The sequence below is a fragment of the Panulirus ornatus genome, chromosome 9, assembly GCF_036320965.1.
Source record: "Panulirus ornatus isolate Po-2019 chromosome 9, ASM3632096v1, whole genome shotgun sequence".
Taxonomy (NCBI): Eukaryota; Metazoa; Arthropoda; class Malacostraca; order Decapoda; family Palinuridae; genus Panulirus; species Panulirus ornatus.
The window spans coordinates 46,727,383-46,748,331 of NC_092232.1; the positions used below are offsets into that span (position 1 = coordinate 46,727,383).

The 20,949-nt window shown below is 39.9% G+C and overlaps 1 protein-coding gene across 4 annotated transcripts in view; it reads left to right on the forward strand.

Moving 5' to 3' along the window:
- Positions 1–20,949, forward strand: part of Shark (SH2 ankyrin repeat kinase) — a 192,047-nt gene that overhangs the window by 59,588 nt on the left and 111,510 nt on the right. For all 4 annotated transcript variants that reach the window (XM_071665126.1, XM_071665127.1, XM_071665129.1 and 1 more), the window contains 3 exons: positions 8,213–8,397; positions 12,125–12,212; positions 15,005–15,163. In XM_071665126.1, the coding sequence (XP_071521227.1) occupies positions 8,213–8,397; positions 12,125–12,212; positions 15,005–15,163 (432 nt within the window). The remainder of the gene's footprint in view (positions 1–8,212; positions 8,398–12,124; positions 12,213–15,004; positions 15,164–20,949) is intronic.

Below are 20,949 nucleotides of genomic sequence, written 5' to 3' on the forward strand. Positions count from 1 at the left end.
TTCTTCTGTTTTCCTTCATTCAAACTCAATAACCTGGCTCTTATTTGCGTTTACTCTCAACTTTTTCCTTTCACTCACTTTTCCAAACTCAGTCACCAACTTCTGTAGTTTCTCACTCAAATCAGCCACCAGTGCTGCATCATTGGTGAACAACAACTTATTCACTGCCTAGGCCCTCTCATCCCAACAGAGTGCATATTCACCCCTCCCTTCAAAACTCTTGCATATACCTCCCTAACCACCTATCCATAAACAAATTCAACAACCACACCCCTTCCACTGACTGACCTTCACTGGGAACCAGTCATTTTTCTCTATCTACTCATACATGTGCCTTACACCCATGATAAAAACTTTTCACTGTTTCTAGCAGCCTACCTCCCACTCCATATACTCTTAAGACATTCCACAAAGCATCTCTATCAACCTATCATATGCCTTCTGCAGACCCGTAACTGCTACATACAAAACCATCTGTTTTCTAAGTATATCTCACACACATTCTTCAAAGCAAACACCTGATCCACACATCCTCTCCTTCTTCTGAGACCACATTGATCCTCCCCAGTCTGATGCTCAGTACATGCCTTCACCCTCTCAATCAATACCCTCTCATACAATTTTCCAGGAATACTCAAAAAACTTTTCTTTATTTTTTTTTATTTTGCTTTGTCGCTGTCTCCTGCTTTAGCGAGGTAGCACAAGGAAACAGATGAAAGAATGGCCCAACCCACCCACATACACATGTATATACATACACGTCCACACACGCAAATATACATACCTATACATCTCAATGTATACATATATATACCCACACAGACATATACATATATACCCATGTACATAATTCATACTGTCTGCCTTTATTCATTCCCATCGCCACCCCACCACACATGGAATAACAACACCCTCCCCCCCTCGTGTGTGTGGGGTAGCACTAGGAAAAGACAACAAAGGCCCCATTCGTTCACACTCAGTCTCTAGCTGTTATGTAATAATGCACTGAAACCACAGCTCCCTTTCCACATCCAGGCCCCACAGAACTTTCCATGGTTTACCCCAGACGCTTCACATGCCCTGGTTCAATCTACTGACAGCACGTCAACCCCGGTATACCACATCATTCCAATTCACTCTATTCCTTGCACGCCTTTCACCCTCCTACATGTTCAGGCCCCGATCAGTCAAAATCTTTTTCACTCCACCTTTCCACCTCCAGTTTGGTCTCCCACTTCTCCTCGTTCCCTCCACCTTTGACACATATATCCTCTTGGTTAATCTTTCCTCACTCATTCTCTCCATGTGACCAAACCATTTGAAAACACCCTCTTCTGCTCTCTCAACCACACTCTTTTTATTACCCCACATCTTTCTTACCCTTACGTTACTTACTCAATCAAACCACCTCACAACACATATTGTCCTCAAACATCTCATTTCCAGCACAACCACCCTCCTGCGCACAACTCTATCCATATCCCACGCCTTGCAACCATACAACATTGTTGGAACCACTATTCCTTCAAACATACCCTTTTTTGCTTTCCGAGATAATGTTTTCGACTTCCACACATTCTTCAAGGCTCCCAGAACTTTCGCCCCCTCCCCCACCCTATGATTCACTTCCGCTTCCATGGCTCCATCCTCTGCCAAATCCACTCCCAGTTATCTAAAACATTTCACTTCCTCCAGTTTTTCTCCATTCAAACTTACCTCCCAATTTACTTGACCCTCAACCCTACTGTATATATATATATATATATATATATATATACCTAATAACCTTACTCTTATTCACATTTACTCTCAACTTTCTTCTTTCACACACTTAACAAACTCAGTCACCAGCTTCTGCAGTTTCTCACATGAATCAGCCACCAGCGCTGTATCATCAGCGAACAACAACTGACTCACTTCCCAAGCTCTCTCATCCACAACAGACTGCCTACTTGCCCCTCTTTCCAAAACTCTTGCATTCACCTCCCTAACAACCCCATCCATAAACAAATTAAACAACCATGGAGACATCACACACCCCTGCTGCAAACCAACATTCACTGAGAACCAATCACTTTCCTCTCTTCCTACACGTACACATGCCTTACTTCTTCGATAAAAGCTTTTCACTGCTTCTGACAACTTGCCTCCCACTCCATATATCCTTAATACCTTCTACAGAGTATCTCTATCAACTCTATCATATGCCTTCTCCAGATCCATAAATGCTACATACAAATCCATTTGTTTTTCTAAGTATTTCTCACATACATTCTTCAAAGCAAACACCTGATCCACACATCCTCTACCACTTCTGAAACCACACTGCTCTTCCCCAATCTGATGCTCTGTACATGCCTTCACCCTCTCAATCAATACCCTCCCATATAATTTACCAGGAATACTCAACAAACTTATACCTCTGTAATTTGAGCACTCACTCTTATCTCCTTTGCCTTTGTACAATGGCACTATGCAAGCATTCCGCCAATCCTCAGGCACCTCACCATGAATCATACATACATTAGATAACCTTACCAACCAGTAAACAATACAGTCACCCCCTTTTTTAATAAATTCCTCTGCAATACCATCCAAACCTGCTGCCTTGCTGGCTTTCATCTTCCGCAAAGCTGTTACTACCTCCTCTCTGTTTACCAAATCATTCTCCCTAACCCTCTCACTTTGCACACCACCTCGACCAAAACACTCTACATCTGCCACTCTATCATCAGACACATTCAACAAACCTTCAAAATACTCACTCCAACTCCTTCTCACATCACCACTACTTGTTATCACCTCCCCCTTAGCCCCCTTCACTGAAGTTCCAATTTGTTCCCTTGTCTTACACACTTTATTTACCTCCTTCCAAAACATCTTTTTTATTCTCCCTAAATTTAATGATACTCTCTCACCCCAACTCTCATTTGCCCTCTTTTTCACCTCTTGCACCTTTCTCTTGACCTCCTGTCTCTTTCTTTTATACATCTCCCACTCATTTGCATTATTTCCCTGCAAAAATCGTCGAAATGCCTCTCTCTTCTCTTTCACTAACAATCTTACTTCTTCATCCCACCACTCACTACCCTTTCTAATCTGCCCACCTCCCACGCTTCTCATGCCACAAGCATCTTTTGCGCAAGCCATCACTGCTTCCCTAAATACATCCCATTCCTCCCCCACTCCCCACACCTCCTTTGTTCTCACCTTTTTCCATTCTGTATTCAGCCTCTCCTGGTACTTCCTCACACAAGTCTCCTTCCCAAGCTCACTTACTCTCACCACCCTCTTCACCCCAACATTCTCTCTTCTTTTCTGAAAACCTCTACAAATCTTCACCTTCGCCTCCACAAGATAATGATCAGACATCCCTCCAGTTGCACCTCTCAGCACATTAACATCCAAAGCCTCTCTTTCGCATGCCTATCAATTAACACACATTCCAATAACGCTCTCTGGCCATCTCTCCTACTTACATACATATACTTATGTATATCTCTCTTTTTAAACCAGGTATTCGCAATCACCAGTCCTTTTTCAGCACATAAATCTACAAGCTCTTCACCATTTCCATTAACAACACTGAACACCTCATGTATACCAATTATTCCCTCAACTGCCACATTACTCACCTTTGCATTCAAATCACCCAACACTATAACCCGTTCTCATGCATCAAAACCACTAACACACTCATTCAACTGCTCCCAAAACACTTGCCTCTCATGATCTTTCTTCTCATGCCCAGGTGCATATGCACCAATAATCACCCATCTCTCTCCATCAACTTTCAGTTTTACCCATATCAATCTAGAGTTTACTTTCTTACACTCTATCACATACTCCCACCACTCCTGTTTCAGGAGTAGTGCTACTCCTTCCCTTGCTCTTGTCCTCTCACTAACCCCTGACTTTACTCCCAAGACATTCCCAAACCACTCTTCCCCTTTACCCTTGAGCTTCGTTTCACTCAGAGCCAAAACATACTACCTATCTCTCCTTTTTTCTCATCTTGGTTACATCCACACACATTTAGACACCCCAATCTGAGCCTTCGAGGAGGATGAGCACTCCCCACGTGACTCCTTCTGTTTAGAAAGTTAGAATACAAGGAGGGGAGGGTTTCTAGCCCCCACTCCCGTCCCCTTTAGTCACCTTCTACGACACGTGAGGAATGCGTGGGAAGTATTCTTTCTCCCCTATCCCCAGGGATAGGGGAGAAACGTATGCACCTTTAATTTGAACACTCACCTTTATCCCCTTTGCCTTTGTTTAATAGCACTATACATGCATTCTGCTAATCCTCAGGCACCTCACCATGATCCATACATACATTGAATATCCTTACCAACCAATGAACAACACTGTGACCTCCTTTCTTGATAAATTCTACTACAATACCATTCAGACCTGCTGCCTTGCCAGATTTTATCTTCTGCATTACACCACCTCTTCTCTCTTAATTAAACCATTCTCTCTGACTCTCTCACCTCACTCACCATCCCAACCAAAGCACCCTACATCTGCTATTCAGTCATCAAACTTATTCCACAAACCTTCAAAATACTCTTCCTCCATATTCCCTGCCTGATGTAGAAGGAGACTTAGAGGGGTGAGAGTGGGGCACTGGAAACCTTCCTTCTTGTATTTCACTTTCTTAAAGACAGAACAGAAGAAAAAGCTGTGAGGAATGATCGTCCTCTTTAAAAGGCTTAGGCTTGGGTGTTTATGTGTGGATGAAGGCAGAAAGTATGAATATGTGCATGTGTATATATATGTTTATGTCTGTGTATATATATGTATGTATATGTTGAAATGTATAGGTATGTATATGTGTTTGTGTGGGTGTTTATGTGTATACATGTGTATTTGGGTGGGTTGGACCATTCTTTCTTCTGTTTCCTTGTGCTGCCTCACTGATGCGGGAGACAGCAACTAAGTATAATAAAAAAAAAATAATGATAAGCAGTTTCCTTGTTCTAGTGTGTCATGTTTGTTTTTAATAGTCCAATTTCTTCTTTTATTATCTTCTTTGTCTTATTTGAAGAATTCCTTAGGATTATTCTTAACTCTCGAAGAAGTTCTTTTTTCTCCCTTGTGACCTTCTTACACTCTCCGGGTTTTGATTAATTCCTGGTGATTTTCGTCAGTTTCCATTGATTTGAATTACTTTTATGTTTTCTTGTTTTGGCTAATTAGTCCTATTCTCCTATTCATCCATGATGCTTTTGAAATATTGCAAATTCTCTTTGTAATTCTTTAAGTATATTTATTTTCAATTTTTCAATCTCGAGTAGTGTGTTTTTAGAATTATTCCACATTTCCTGTAATTTGTGAATGTCAAGAAGTTTTGTCCAATTGGTTCAGTTAATTTTATGTCTGATATTTTTTAAATTTTCTCACCTGTAATCTGGCATCAAGAGTTTGTTGTCATTTATTTCATAATCTAAATTTACCTCTAATTTAATCAAACTGTGATCACTGTTTGACAAACTGTCACCTACTTCACAAGAGTTGATTAAGTTTATGTCACTAGTGAGGACAAGGTCAAGAATGTTTTTACCTGTAGTTGGTTTTTAATTAACCGTTCTAGAAAACTGTCTTCAATCAGTTCTGTTAGTCTTGTTCCCTCTAGGTCACCTGTTAATGTTTTCAAGTTAATGTTTGGACTGTTGAAATTCCCTATTATGATAACCTTTGTACTGTTTACTGTAGTTTTGATTTCATTGTATATCTTATTATTGTTGTCTTCTTTTTGCACAGGAGGTCTGTAAATAATGCTGAGATGTAGTTTTCTTTTGAACTTATTGTTAATGTCAATATAAAGAGTTGTAAGTGTGTGTTTCTACTTTGCTTATCTTGATAGCTCCTACATTGCTATCAACATAGATCAAAACTCCACCAACTACCCTGTACAAGCGATCTTTCGTTGATAGTTTGTATCCAGGTATTGCTAACTTGGCAATTAAGTGTTTATTCTCAGAGTTTACCCTTGTTTCTGAGATTGCAATAATGTTCTGTTTTTCAGTAGCTGCATAGGATATAGATTCATCGCATTTCGCAATGATGCTCTGGGCATTTGTATATGTTAAACTTATTTTCTTTGGAGTTGATTTCTGGACTGAGTTTGATGATAGGTGACAGGTATATGGTGTTTGGGTCGGGAGGTGTGCAAAGTGAGAGAGTCACGTAAAGTGAAGAGAGAAGAAGTGGTAATAGCCTTGCTTCTGATGAAATATGGCAAGGTAGCTAGAGTGGATGATATTGCAGTTGAATGTCTTAAGAAAGGGATGGCTGTGTTCTTGATTGGTTAGTAGGATTTTCAGTCCATGTATGGGTCGTGGTGAGGTACCTGAGGATTAGGGGAATGCATTTATAAAGGCAAGGGGAATGAAGGTGAGCATTTGAACTACATAGGTATAAGTTTTTTAGTGTACATGGAAAGTACACTAAAAGAAAGTGGTGACTGAAAGGGTCACTGCATGTACACAGCATCGGACTGGGGAGGAACAGTGTGGTTCCAAGGATTGTAGGGGATGTTTGGATCAGGTTTTTGATTTGAAGAAATACTTAGAGAAACAGAAAGTCTTGTATGTTGCATTTATTGATCTGGAAAAGGCTTAGGGTTGATAGAGGTGACTTATGGAATGTCTTATGGCGTGGTAGGAAAACTACTGGAAGCAGTAAGAAGTTATTTCAAGGGTGTAAGGCATGTGTATAAGTAGGAAGAGAGGAGAGTGACTGGTTAAGGTTGGTTTATGGCAAGGGTTTGATTTCACCATAGCTGTTTAATTTGTTTATGGGTGGGATGGTGAAGGAGGTTAATGGAATGGTCATGGAAAGAGTCCAAATATGCGTACTGTAGGGGATGAGAGGGCCTAGGAAGTCAGTCATATATTTAATGATGAAACAGAACTTGTGGTACATTGAAGTGAGACACTGCAGAAGTTGGTGGTGGAGTTTTAGAGTGTGAAAGGAGGAAGTTGAAAGTACATATGAATAAAACTGAGGTATTAGGTTTATTAGGGCAGAGTGACAGGTAAGGTAGGATGTGAACCTAAATTAAGAAAATGTGTAAGATGTTTGACCTAAGTAGACCTCTTCACTCCCGAAGTTGTTGCTCTCCTTCTATTATATGCATCTTAAGTGAAGGACTCACTAACCCACAGATGCCTTACAAAAGTTTGTTGAATCAGACCCAAAAATTACCCATTTCAGAAGGCATATGCTATTGCTTGCTTGCTTGCTTCTCTGTTCTGTTACCAGAGAAAGGATACTAACACCTTTACTACTAACAGATGTACATTTCAGAAACTCCTTTTAGTTGGATGAGGAATAAGTCTTGTTTGACTGATGAACTGTTGCATTCCTTTCTCCTACAACATTCCTGAGGTCCTTCCTTACTGTTTACTTTTTTCCTAAAGCAGACTTTAGATCTTTTACAGTTCAGCACTTTTTGTATACAGTTTTCCACCGACACTTTTCCCAAAATGTCCTGTTTCCTTGCTGCTATAAAAAACTGAATGGCCAAGAATGATGAGAACCATGCTATGTTTGAGCATAAGAACTTCCTCAGTTTTCATCATGATCTGGATTTGTTGAGGCCCTGCCTTAACCCTTAATATCATGTAAAAGAATGAAACAACCAAGTAATGATACAAACAAATAAAATCATGGCCACTTGTATCATACTCTTCATTCTGAAGTTTTAACCAAACTTATATACCTATTGCCCACTGTATTAAAGTGGCGACTTTTATTCAAGCCAATCAGAAGAACCTGTAAGTAGAGGATATTGTTTACATAGGCCTTTAAAATTTCACTTATTATTCCCAAAGTGAGAAGGGATCTCTCTTTCCACTTACTCATTGGCTCTCTCTATAAGGAGAGAGAGCTTTCAAGTTCAAAAACTTGTGTTATCCAATATGGAGAGAACAGGGGAAAAGGTTTATAGAGGTATATTAGCACACTGGTATTACTGTTTACTCTTGTCACACTCTCAACACAAAGATATGGGTACAGTTTCTTGGCATTGCAGGGTTTGTAGATCTTTGTAAGTCTTGTTCATGAATTGTCACTTCGCTTCTCTAAGGACTCAGAACTAAGCTAACTTGTCTCATTTCATGTTTGGAAGCTATTAATGGTGACAAAATGTGTTAATGATTTTTTCTCATTTTATTGGTTTATATATCCTTTTTCTTTTTTACAGGTAACATAACTGTTGTGTCAGAACTACTGAAATCAGGCTGCAGAAAAATTGATGACAAAAACAATTATGGTCAGACCGCTCTTCATATAGCAAGTAGGAAAGGTTTTATAGAAATTACCAAGATGCTTCTGCAGTTCATGGCATGTGTTGAAGTTCGTGATGAAGAGGGTGTAACAGCATTACATGTAAGTCAGTTTTCCATAAATTTCTTTAGTTCACTTCATATTAGCTTTTTCATGCTTTTACCTGGAAATTCTGTCTATTATGTCTCATATTACTGTTTATACTAGGAGCCTTCAGATAGAAACATAGAACAACATTTTGCAGTAGCGACATTTGAAAAATAGTGTACAGCTTTTCGTAATGACAATAAGGCCTTGCAATAGTAACAGACAGAATGGATATGGTGTTTCCTAGGGATTAGTTCAAATCTTCCCCTTGAAACTAGCAAAGAAATTAGGCATCACAGAGTTTAAGGCAAGCCATGGTTGGTGCACAAGATTTATGAAAAGAAATTAATTTCTACTGAGATGGAGAATGAAAATATCACAGTGTCTTCCTCAAGAACTTGATGACAAGATGATTGGATATTTTAAGTTTCCATTATTTACTGGCAGTCACTGGTAATATTTTTCATGTCTGAAGCTAAAAGTTGCACCTAGCCCTTCCCATCATGCACGAATTTCAACCTAGTAAAACAATTACTCATGTATGGGTTAACCCCCAATTTTTTTTGCCAAAAAATGTGGTCTTAAGAACTCGAAATATACATGAGTATATACAGTGTACTTATGTACATCTCTCTTTTTATATAAGGTATTCCCAAACACCAGTCTTTTTTCAGCACACTACTCTGCAAGCTCTTCAGCATTTCCATTCATAACACTGAGTACCCCATGCAAACCAGTTATACCCCAAACTGCCACATTACTTACCTTCACATTTGAATCACCCATCGCTAATATCCAGTCTCATGCACCAAAATTGGGTAAGAACAGTGTTGTTTCAGAAGTGGTAGAGGATGTGTGGATCAGGTGTTTGCTTTGAAGAATGTATGTGAGAAATACTTAGAAAGCAGATGGATTTGTATGTAGCATTTATGGATCTGGAGAAGGCATATGATAGAGTTGATAGAGATGCTCTGAAGAAGGTATTAAGAGTATATGGTGTGGAAAGTAAGTTCCTAGAAGCAGTGAAAAGTTTTTATCGAGGATATAAGGCATGTGTACGAGTATGAAGAGAGGAATGTTGGTTTGTGGCAGGGGTGTGTAATGTCTCCATAGCTGTTTGATTTGTTTATGGATGGGGTTGTTAGGGAGGTGAATGCAAGAGTTTTGGAGATAGAGGCAAGTATGCAGTCTGTTGTGGATGAGAGGGCTTGGGAAGTGAGTCAACTGTTCGCTGATTGTACAGTGCTGGTGGCTGATTCCGGTGAGAAACTGCAGAAGTTAGTGACTGAGTTTGGTAAAGTGTGTGAAAGGATAAAGCTGAGAGTAAATGTGAATAAGAGCAAGGTAATTAGGTTCAGTAGGGTTGAGGGACAAGTGAACTGGGAGGGAAATTTGAATGGAGAAAAACTGGAGGAAGTGAAGTGTTTTAGATATCTGGGAGTGGATTTGGCAATGGATGGAACCATGGAAGCAGAAGTGAGTCACAGGGCGAAGGTTCTGGGAGCGGTGAAGAATGTGTGGAAGGCGAGAACATTATCTCAGAGAGCAAAAATGGGTGTGTTTGAAGGAATAGTGGTTCCATCAATGTTATATGGTTATGAGGCATGGTCTATAGATAGGGTTGTGTGGAGGAGGGTGGATGTGTTGGAAATGAGATGTTTGAGGACAATATGTGGTGTGAGGTTGTTTGATCGAGTAAGTAATGAAAGGGTAAGTGTGGCAATAAAAAGAGTGCAGTTGAGAGAGCAGAAGAGGGTGTTTTGAAATGGTTTGGTCACTTGGAGAGAATGAGTGAAGAAAGATTGACAAAGTGGATGTATGTGTCAGAAGTGGAGGGAACCAGGAGAAGTGGGAGACCAAATTGGAGGTGGAAGGATGGAGTGAAAAAGATTTTGAGTGATCAGGGCTTAAACATACATGAAGGTGAAAGGCGTGCAAGGAATGGAGTGAATTGGAACAATGTGGTATACCAGGGTCGACGTGCTGTCAATACAAGGAATAGAGTGAATTGGAACGATGTGGTATACCGGGGTTAACGTGCTGTCAATCAATTGAACCAGGGCATTTGAAGTGTCTGGGGTAAACCATGGAAAGTTTTCTGGGGCCTGGATGTATAAAGGGAGCTATGGTTTCGGTGCAGTGCACATGACAGCTAGAGACTGAGTGTGAACGAATGTGGCCTTTGTTGTCGTTTCCTGGCCCTACCTTGCGTGCATGCAGGGGGAGGGGGGGTATCATTTCTTGTGTGGCATGGTGGTGGCAGGAATGGATGAAGGCAGCATGAATGAATATGTACATGTGTATATTTGTATATGTCTCTGTATGTATATGTGTATGTATATGTTGAAATGCATATGTATGTATATGTGCGTGTGTGGGCGTTTATGTATATACATGTGTATGTGGGTGGGTTGGGCCATTCTTTTGTCTGTTTCCTTGCGCTACTTGGCTAACGTGGGAGACAGCGTAAAAGTATGATAAATGAATGAATAGATAAATGATAATAATGATAATGATAATAGAAATTATATATAAGTATGTTAGTCTGCACAGCACAGTCTTGTGAATAATGCAGTAACATGATGATGATGTATTGCAAACTGTATTGTGAAGACAGGATTTGGGGATGGCTACATAGGGAGTAGAGAGGTAGGGTTGTGATACATTGACATGCCAGGAGAGGTTCCTCCTCTATCTAACTTCTGATTCAGTTTTGTCTTGCCCATGGACTTCCCCATTAGAACACTTAAATGAGTGATTACCATAAGAATAATGTACTGAACCCCCGTCAGTAACTATTTCGTAACTGCAGACTCAAATTTATAACTTTTTACAGGGCTCCTAGAATTTGCCTGCTGGTCATCAGTAATTTTACTTTCCTGTGCTTGTTGATTTCTTTCTTAGAGTTCCTTGCAAAAGTAATTCTGTATTTTTGGGTCATTGTTTGTAACACTAGAATACACAAATCTTACAGTTATCAATGTAATTAAGGTGATTCATTGCATACTAGTTTACCTTAAGCATATGAAATAACTTATCAGATATAGTCCGACATGTTCACTCTGGCCATCTTTCTTACATGTCTTTTTCATACAGTCTTAAGTTTTTGCAGATGCAATTAGATGAAGTAGTAAATGTTAGTTCTGGTTGTAAAATTAATCATCAATACACTGTTTCTTTTTTCTGTGGTTAATAGTGTTAATTTTTTCCTTTGGAAAACCCAGTAATTTTATTGTGCATTATGTGCAGCCTTTATCATCTCCCTGAATATCAAGAGCATTTCATTTGAATCTTTTATGAATTGCTTACCACTTACCCGTTTTTCTTCTGATTTACATTTTGGCTCATCTGAAATGTCAGTCAGACATAGTAAATTACTTTGGTGTTAAATAAGTTTTATGTTATAGCATTTCTTAAGAGATGAGTATGTGTAAAACTTATTGTTCAGTATTCTTTAACATTGAAGTGTATTCAAAACCTCTTTCGATTAGAACTAGTAGACTACCCCTCCATGTACCATCTGGATGGCTCTGGCATTCCATTAGTGGTACAGATTCCACCTCTTAGGAACAATTAGTCTATAACATGGATAACCAGAGGTTAAGATCACAATTCAATGCTGTACAGGGGTTTCTGAATCTTTATGAATATGGCAGAACTAACAGGGCTGTTACCTTTACTAGGGGTTGCATCACAAGTAGTATTTTTATTTTTTGCATGATTTTGTTTGTCTATATTACAGCTTGCTTCTAGATACAATAGACCAGCAATAGTACAACTCCTTGTAGAATTGAGACAAGCAGATATTCAAGCCAGAGCTACAAAAACAGGTAAATAGCACTGAACCTCTTTTCCTTACTTGTGCAGACACGCTGTAGTTCATAGCTTAACCAGCGCTGATGTTAGGATGTCTGAATTGGCTGTTTGTGTTACATTATTATTTTAACAGTCCAAAAAGTGATTACGGGAATGGTCATAGGATTAGTAAGAGGAGCTTCAGGGGGTGAAATAATGTTAGAGTCATCCAAGGTGGAGTAGGAGGAGAAATGGGAACCAAAGAGAGTTGCTTTGTCTACAGGAGAGACAGATATAGTACCATCGCAGCACAAAAGTGAAGGGAAGATAGAGTGACAGAAGTTGTTAGTGATGCCCTTAGCTAAAGATCAGAAAGACCTATCTGTGGATGAAGAGGAGAGGTTATTGCTCTTCCATTGAATAAAGGAATGCTTTGCCTCACAGATGACATGCTTGCAATGATTATGGGCAATGATAAAATCTGAATGGGAGCCAGAGGGAGGAGAGTTTTTCTAAGCCTGATATGCCTGATCCCTTCCTGAATGGCTTCAGGATATGAATGGTTGAACTTTAGATTGGATGAAGAGGTCTTCCTAGGGGAAGAGGGAATGAATACTACCATTCCTGCAAGAATAACTTCTGCTGTGCATTTGGCAGAGACATGAAGCATGACCACATGAGAGACAGTAATTTTCCGAAGGAAAGTCAGAAAAGAAGTTATGTAAGTTATTCTAGTCAGTTTTGTTGAGGTGCTAGTATTTACACTTAGAAGGGGCTGCTGGAGGTGGAGATGCTGTTAATATAGATATGTTTATGAGAGTGTGATCAGATGAACTAATTGTGTGCGAGATTGTGTATTTACAGCGGGATGGACTAGAAGTGAAAAAGAAATCCAGAATATTAGGAGAATGGTCACAGCAGTCAGGAGTATGGATAGGGTGAGAGATAATTTGCTCCAAATCATTGAGAATGGAGAACATGAATGTTCAATCTATCCACCATCCATGTGGTAGGAATTCATCCATTCCCTATGGTGAACATTGAAGTCTCCAAGTTAGAGGATCTCGACTTGTGAGTGAAAGGATGTCACAGTCTCATGGCAGGAGTTTAGATACTAGAAAAATAATACTAGATTTGTAAAATTAGGAGAGCAATAGGCAAAATAGAGGAAAAGTGTTGAAGTCAGGAGACACACCTTGAGCCATATAGCATCAAAGTTTGGTGATTCAGGGTCCTTGAGCATGCAACAGGTGCATTGATGTTGGAATGAGTACAAACACCACTTTTGAACCAGAATCATAAGTGGAGGTTATGATTATATATTAAAAACGGACAGTTGGGAACATCACAAGACACCTGTGTTGCAGAAAGAAGTAAGATATTAGGAGAGGTGCATGACAGATACTGTTCAACTGAGGATAGGTTAATAGAGAGTCCACGAATGTTGTTGTAGTGAATAGAAAAAGAGAAAGGTCTAACAGAGAGGGAAAGGTCATGGGCAGGGCTGGTACTATTACTGCCAGGGCCCTCCCTCTCTGGCAGTAGAGTCAGGCAGAAATCTGGAGATTCTTAGCACCCCACAAAGCATCTCTATCAACCCTATCATATGCCTTCTCCAGATCCATAAATGGTGCAATCAGGTCCATCTCTTTATCTAAGTATTTCTTACATACATTCTTCTAAGTAACCACCTGATCCACACATCCTCTACCACTTTTGAAACCACATCTCCACCCCAGTCTGATGTTCTGTGCATGCCTTCACCCTTTCAGCCAATAGCCTGTCTCACAACCATATATTATTGTTGGAATTACTATTCCTTCAAACATATCCATTTTTGCTTTCCGAGATAATGTTCTCACCTCCCATACATTCCTCATCGCTCCCATAACGTTCACCCCCCCTCCCCCACAATGTGACTCACCTCAGCTTCCATGATTCCATTTGCTTCTAAGTCCACTCCCAGATATCTAAAACACTTCACTTCCTCCAGTTTTTCTCCATTCAAACTTACATCCCAGTTAACTTGTCCCTCAACCCTACTGAACCTAATAACATTGGTCTTATTCACATTTACTCTCAACTTTCTCCTTTCACACACTTTTCCAAACTCAGTCACCAACTTTTGCAGTGATGCGGGGAACAGTGGTTAAGTATAATAAATCTAGATAGATATGTGTTTGTGGATAAAAAAATAGCTCATTTGAATGTTATAGCAAAATGGAGTTTGAATTTTAATAAAGTTGCTGAAAATTGCTACATTCATTTGGTAAAAGCAGCTTTCCTTTTTAGTTTCATTGTTATGTAGCTTTGCAGTGATATAGTGAAATTTATAACACTGATATTAAGAAACAATGTCAGGACTGTGTGTCATTACCTATGAACACAATTCTTTATGAGACAGTGTCATTTTGAACTATTAAGTCAGAGCCTACACCTTTTGTAATCTTATGTCATTTATGTTTATGATATGATGGAAGAGCTCTCTGAAAAATAAGTAGTGGTTCCTGAACAGAAGCATACATTTCAAATATTGTTTTTTATTATCTTAGCTAGTTTAAGACTTCAGGAAAAATAAAAGCTGCTATTGTATGGTTCAGATATCGTGGCAGTTCCTAATTTTTCCTAGTTTTGAAATATAGATGTCTGTAGATAGTTTGGCAGGTTTGTTTTTGTGATTGATATTTTTATTTAGTACTAGATTTTTGTCACCTAACATTTCCCTTTGTCATGCCAGTTTTACCAGTGAGAGCTATTACAGTAAATACAATGTTTTTTGATTAGTATGGAAGGTGTAATGGACTGTAGATAAAATTTTTGTTTCCAGGTGCTGTAGCCTTACATGAAGCTGCTGAATATGGTAATAGTTGTTGTGTGAAGATTCTTCTAGCTCTTGGTGCTCCATCATGTCCCCGTAATTCCAAGATGGAGACTCCACTTGTTCTTGCTAAGAAAATGGGTCACACAGAGTGCTGCAACATTTTAGGTTTGTCATTTTATTAACTGTATTCATTATACACCATGGCCCTGCATAAAAAGAGCCATTTACTTCATGTATTTGATAGGTATGCATTCTAGGACAATGCTGAAACCTCCTTAGAATTAATATTTCTTACACCGTCATAACAAATCCAGTGTATAATCACCTGATGAAATAGAACAGTCATCTGGTAATAAGAACAACATCAAAAGAAGTATTGATGGGTATTTACTTGAATATGCTTATGAATTTTTGACCGATTGGTGTGTGATTCCTTGTGTCATATTAGAACACCACAACACATCTTGCTTATCCATCTCTACTATGTATTTTCTCAAGTATTTTTCTGAATAAATAAATGATTATGGTATAAGTTCAAGAAATAAGTAAGAACCAGTTGAAAAGATTGTAAGAGTTGTGCTTAAAAAATATGAAAAATGCAATTTACAGGATGATTCACAAAGCATGAGCTGAATGTTTTGCAATTGAGGTGAGGGTAGCCTGCTGCAGATAGCACTTCCATCTCTACACCTGTTTTCTCCATTGTTTTTCTAGATGTGTAGATAATTATTAGTGTATGAATTAGGGGAGAATCTTACTGTATCATTTACTGAGTATGATTTAAAGGTTTTGCTGTGAGCACTAGCTTCTGTGCAATTGTTTCCCTTGGCTTGCAAACACTTCCATCAACCACCCATTTTCTCCATTATTTTTGTGAATTTTTGTATAATCGTTTTGCCACAGAGGTAAGGCTAGCCTTCCTGCAGTTGCAAGCATTTGTGTTCTAGTTGGAACTTCTGTTTATACTATCCATTTTCTCCATTGTTTTCTTTAATATCCAAATGATTATTAGTTCATGAGTTGGAAAAGAACCTTCTGAAAAAACTTTAACTGTAACAGCCTTCGAGCTGCAGGAGCCCCAGAGTGGGGGTCTGAAGTCATAACCTCAGAACAATTTTTACAAAAGGGGTCTTGGGATTGTATGATCATTATTAGTTCATGCATTAGGTAAGAATCTACTACAGACAATGATTTTGTAGAAAAAAGTAATTGAAAAATACAATTTACTGTATGATTTACTAAATTTAAGTTGAATGTTCTGCAATCTCTAATGTTTGTGTGCTACACATTACTTCTGTCTTTTTGCATTTTTCTGTTTTTATGATATGTAAATGATTACATAGCTCATGACTTAGATAAGAACGTATTGAAGAGAATATTTCCAATGTTTGAAAAATACAGTTTACCATATAATTTACCAAACAGAAGTTGAAAGTGTTGCCATGATTGCTTGCTCCTAAATGCATGTTTTCCTGGGCTTACTAAATCTTCCATCTACCTCCCATTCTCTCTGTTTTTTCATCTATGTATTCTATCTATATCTCTTATGCCTGTTCTAAATGAAACTACTTCAAGGGAATGGCCACAGCAATAGAGTCTCCATAGCAAGTGAACTCCAGTTTGTAACTGTACAGTTATGAAGAATGAGCTGTGTAAGTTAGTTGTTGTAGTGTTACATATAACGAGGAAGGATTGTATGTTTGTGGACGGGATGCCAGTAGTTCACATGAGGGTGAGGCAGTAAAAGAAAAGACAGCTTCCTGGGTTCAGAGGAGTGCAACTTGACAACCACTGCAGTGCTGGCTTACTAAGCAGCTTTCACTAGCTTTTCTGATACAGAGGTGAGTAGTACTGGTAATATAACCCCCTGGTTGTTGGCTGCCTACTAACTAATGAAGAATTATTGTTACCTGCTTAAGAGGACCGTGTGGAAAAAGATTGTAGAAAACATAGTTAATTGTGTCATTCAGTATGAGTTGAACGTTATACATCAGAGGCAAGGCTAGCCTCCTTGTGATTACTAGCATTCATGTGCTGGATAGCACTTCATCTCTGCCCCCCATTTTCTCTGTAATATTTCTTTTTTATTAATTTATTATACTTAGTCGCTGTCTCCCGCATTAGCAAGGTAGTACAAGGAAACAGACGAAAGAATGGCCCAACCCACCCACATACGCATGTATATACATAAACACCCACACACGCACATATACATACCTTTACATTTCAGTGTATACATACATATACATACACAGTGTGTTAGTGGTTTTGATGCACGAGACCAGGTTATAGTGATGGGTGATTTGAATGCAAAGGTGAGTAATGTGGCAGTTGAGGGAATAATTGGTATACATGGGGTGTTCAGTGTTGTAAATGGAAATGGTGAAGAGCTTGTAGATTTATTTGCTGAAAAAGGACTGGTGATTGGGAATACATGGTTTAAAAAGCGAGATATACATAAGTATATGTATGTAAGTAGGAAAGACGGCCAGAGAGCGTTATTGGATTATGTGTTAATTGACAGGCGCGCGAAAGAGAGACTTTTGGATGTTAATGTGCTGAGAGGTGCAACTGGAGGGATGTCTGATCATTATCTTGTGGAGGCTAAGGTGAAGATTTGTATGGGTTTTCAGAAAAGAAGAGTGAATGTTGGGGTGAAGAGGGTGGTGAGAGTAAGTGAGCTTGGGAAGGAGACTTGTGTGAGGAAGTACCAGGAGAGACTGAGTACAGAATGGAAAAAGGTGAGAACAATGGAAGTAAGGGGAGTGGGGGAGGAATGGGATGTATTTAGGGAATCAGTGATGGATTGCGCAAAAGATGCTTGTGGCATGAGAAGCGTGGGAGGTGGGTTGATTAGAAAGGGTAGTGAGTGGTGGGATGAAGAAGTAAGATTATTAGTGAAAGAGAAGAGAGAGGCATTTGGACAATTTTTGCAGGGAAAAAATGCAATTGAGTGGGAGATGTATAAAAGAAAGAGACAGGAGGTCAAGAGAAAGGTGCAAGAGGTGAAAAAGAGGGCAAATGAGAGTTGGGGTGAGAGAGTATCATTAAATCTTAGGGAGAATAAAAAGATGTTCTGGAAGGAGGTAAATAAAGTGCATAAGACAAGGGAGCAAATGGGAACTTCAGTGAAGGGCGCAAATGGGGAAGTGGTAACAAGTAGTGGTAATGTGAGAAGGAGATGGAGTGAGTATTTTGAAGGTTTGTTGAATGTGTTTGATGATAGAGTGGCAGATATAGGGTGTTTTGGTCGAGGTGGTGTGCAAAGTGAGAGGGTTAGGGAAAATGATTTGGTAAACAGAGAAGAGGTAGTAAAAGCTTTGCGGAAGATGAAAGCCGGCAAGGCAGCAGGTTTGGATGGTATTGCAGTGGAATTTATTAAAAAAGGGGGAGACTGTATTGTTGACTGGTTGGTAAGGTTATTTAATGTATGTATGACTCATGGTGAGGTGCGGAATGCGTGCATAGTGCCATTGTACAAAGGCAAAGGGGATAAGAGTGAGTGCTCAAATTACAGAGGTATAAGTTTGTTGAGTATTCCTGGTAAATTATATGGGAGGGTATTGATTGAGAGGGTGAAGGCATGTACAGAGCATCAGATTGGGGAAGAGCAGTGTGGTTTCAGAAGTGGTAGAGGATGTGTGGATCAGGTGTTTGCTTTGAAGAATGTATGTGAGAAATACTTAGAAAAACAAATGGATCTGTATGCAGCATTTATGGATCTGGAGAAGGCATATGATAGAGTTGATAGAGATGCTCTGTTTAAGGTATTAAGAATATATGGTGTGGGAGGCAAGTTGTTAGAAGCAGTGAAAAGTTTTTATCAAGGATGTAAGGCATGTGTACGTGTAGGAAGAGAGGAAAGTGATTGGTTCTCAGTGAATGTAAGTTTGCGGCAGGGGTGTGTGATGTCTCCATGGTTGTTTAATTTGTTTATGGATGGGGTTGTTAGGGAGGTGAATGCATGAGTTTTGGAAAGAGGGGCAAGTATGAAGTCTGTTGTGGATGAGAGAGCTTGGGAAGTGAGTCAGTTGTTGTTCGCTGATGATACAGCGCTGGTGGCTGATTCATGTGAGAAACTGCAGAAGCTGGTGACTGAGTTTGGTAAAGTGGTGAAAGAAGAAAGCTAAGAGTAAATGTGAATAAGAGCAAGGTTATTAGGTACAGTAGGGTTGAGGGTCAAGTCAATTGGGAGGTAAGTTTGAATGGAGAAAAACTGGAGGAAGTAAAGTGTTTTAGATATCTTGGAGTGGATCTGGCAGCGGATGGAACCATGGAAGTGGAAGTGAATCATAGGGTGGGGGAGGGGGCGAAAATCCTGGGAGCCTTGAAGAATGTGTGGAAGTCGAGAACATTATCTCGGAAAGCAAAAATGGGTATGTTTGAAGGAATAGTTGTTCCAACAATGTTGTATGGTTGCAAGGCGTGGGCTATGGATAGAGTTGTGTGCAGGAGGGTGGATGTGCTGGAAATGAGATGTTTGAGGACAATGTGTGGTGCGAGGTGGTTTGATCGAGTAAGTAATGTAAGGGTAAGAGAGATGTGTAGAAATAAAAAGAGCGTGGTTGAGAGAGCAGTAGAGGATGTTTTGAAATGGTTTGGGCACATGGAGAGAATGAGTGAGGAAAGATTGACCAAGAGGATATATGTGTCGGAGGTGGAGGGAACGAGGAGAAGTGGGGGACCAAATTGGAGGTGGAAAGATGGAGTGAAAAAGATTTTTTGTGATCGGGGCCTGAACATGCAGGAGGGTGAAGGGCGGGCAAGGAATATAGTGAATTGGAATGATGTGGTATACCGGGGTTGACGTGCTGTCAGTGGATTGAATCAGGGCATGTGAAGCGTCTGGGGTAAACCATGGAAAGTTGTGTGGGGCCTGGATGTGGAAAGGGAGCTGTGGTTTCGGGCATTATTGCATGACAGCTAGAGACTGAGTGTGAACGAATGGGGCCTTTGTTGTCTTTTCCTAGTGCTACCTCGCACACATGAGGGGGGAGGGGGATGGTATTCCATGTGTGGCGAGGTGGCGATGGGAATGAATAAAGGCAGACAGTGTGAATTGTGTGCAATGGTATATATGTATGTGTCTGTGTGTGTATATATATGTGTACATTGAGATGTATAATTATGTATATTTGCGTGTGTGGACGTGTATGTATATACATTGTGTATGGGGGTGGGTTGGGCCATTTCTTTCATCTGTTTCCTTGCGCTACCTCGCAAACGCGGGAGACAGCAACAAAGAAAAAAAAAAAAAAACATACACAGACATATACATATATACATATGTACATATTCATACTTGCTCCCTTCATCTATTCCCATTGCCACCCAGCCAAACAAGGAATACCATCCCCCTCCCCCCTCATGTGTGCGAGGTAGCACTAGGAAAAGACAACAAAGGCCCCATTCGTTCACACTCAGTCTCTAGCTGTCATGCAATAATGCCCGAAACCACAGCTCCCTTTCCACATCCAGGCCCCACACAACTTTCCATGGTTTACCCCAGACGCTTCACATGCCCTGATTCAATCCACTGACAGCACGTCAACCCCGGTATACCACATCATTCCAATTCACTATATTCCTTGCCCGCCCTTCACCCTCCTGCATGTTCAGGCCCCGATCACAAAAAATCTTTTTCACTCCATCTTTCCACCTCCAATTTGGTCCCCCACTTCTCCTCGTTCCCTCCACCTCCGACACATATATCCTCTTGGTCAATCTTTCCTACTTTTCCCTATAAATGATGGTTGGCTATGCTGGGCTAAAACCATCTTGCAGCCATGTGACACTGATGGCACTAGCCTGATGCATGGATAGAATTATGATGGTGCCATGGAAACCCATGGATATTTAAAACTGATGCCGAGGTTGGTAAAATAGTATACATTACTCTAAGAGTGTATACTCACACGTATGGTGAAAGGCATGCAAGGAATAGAAAGAAT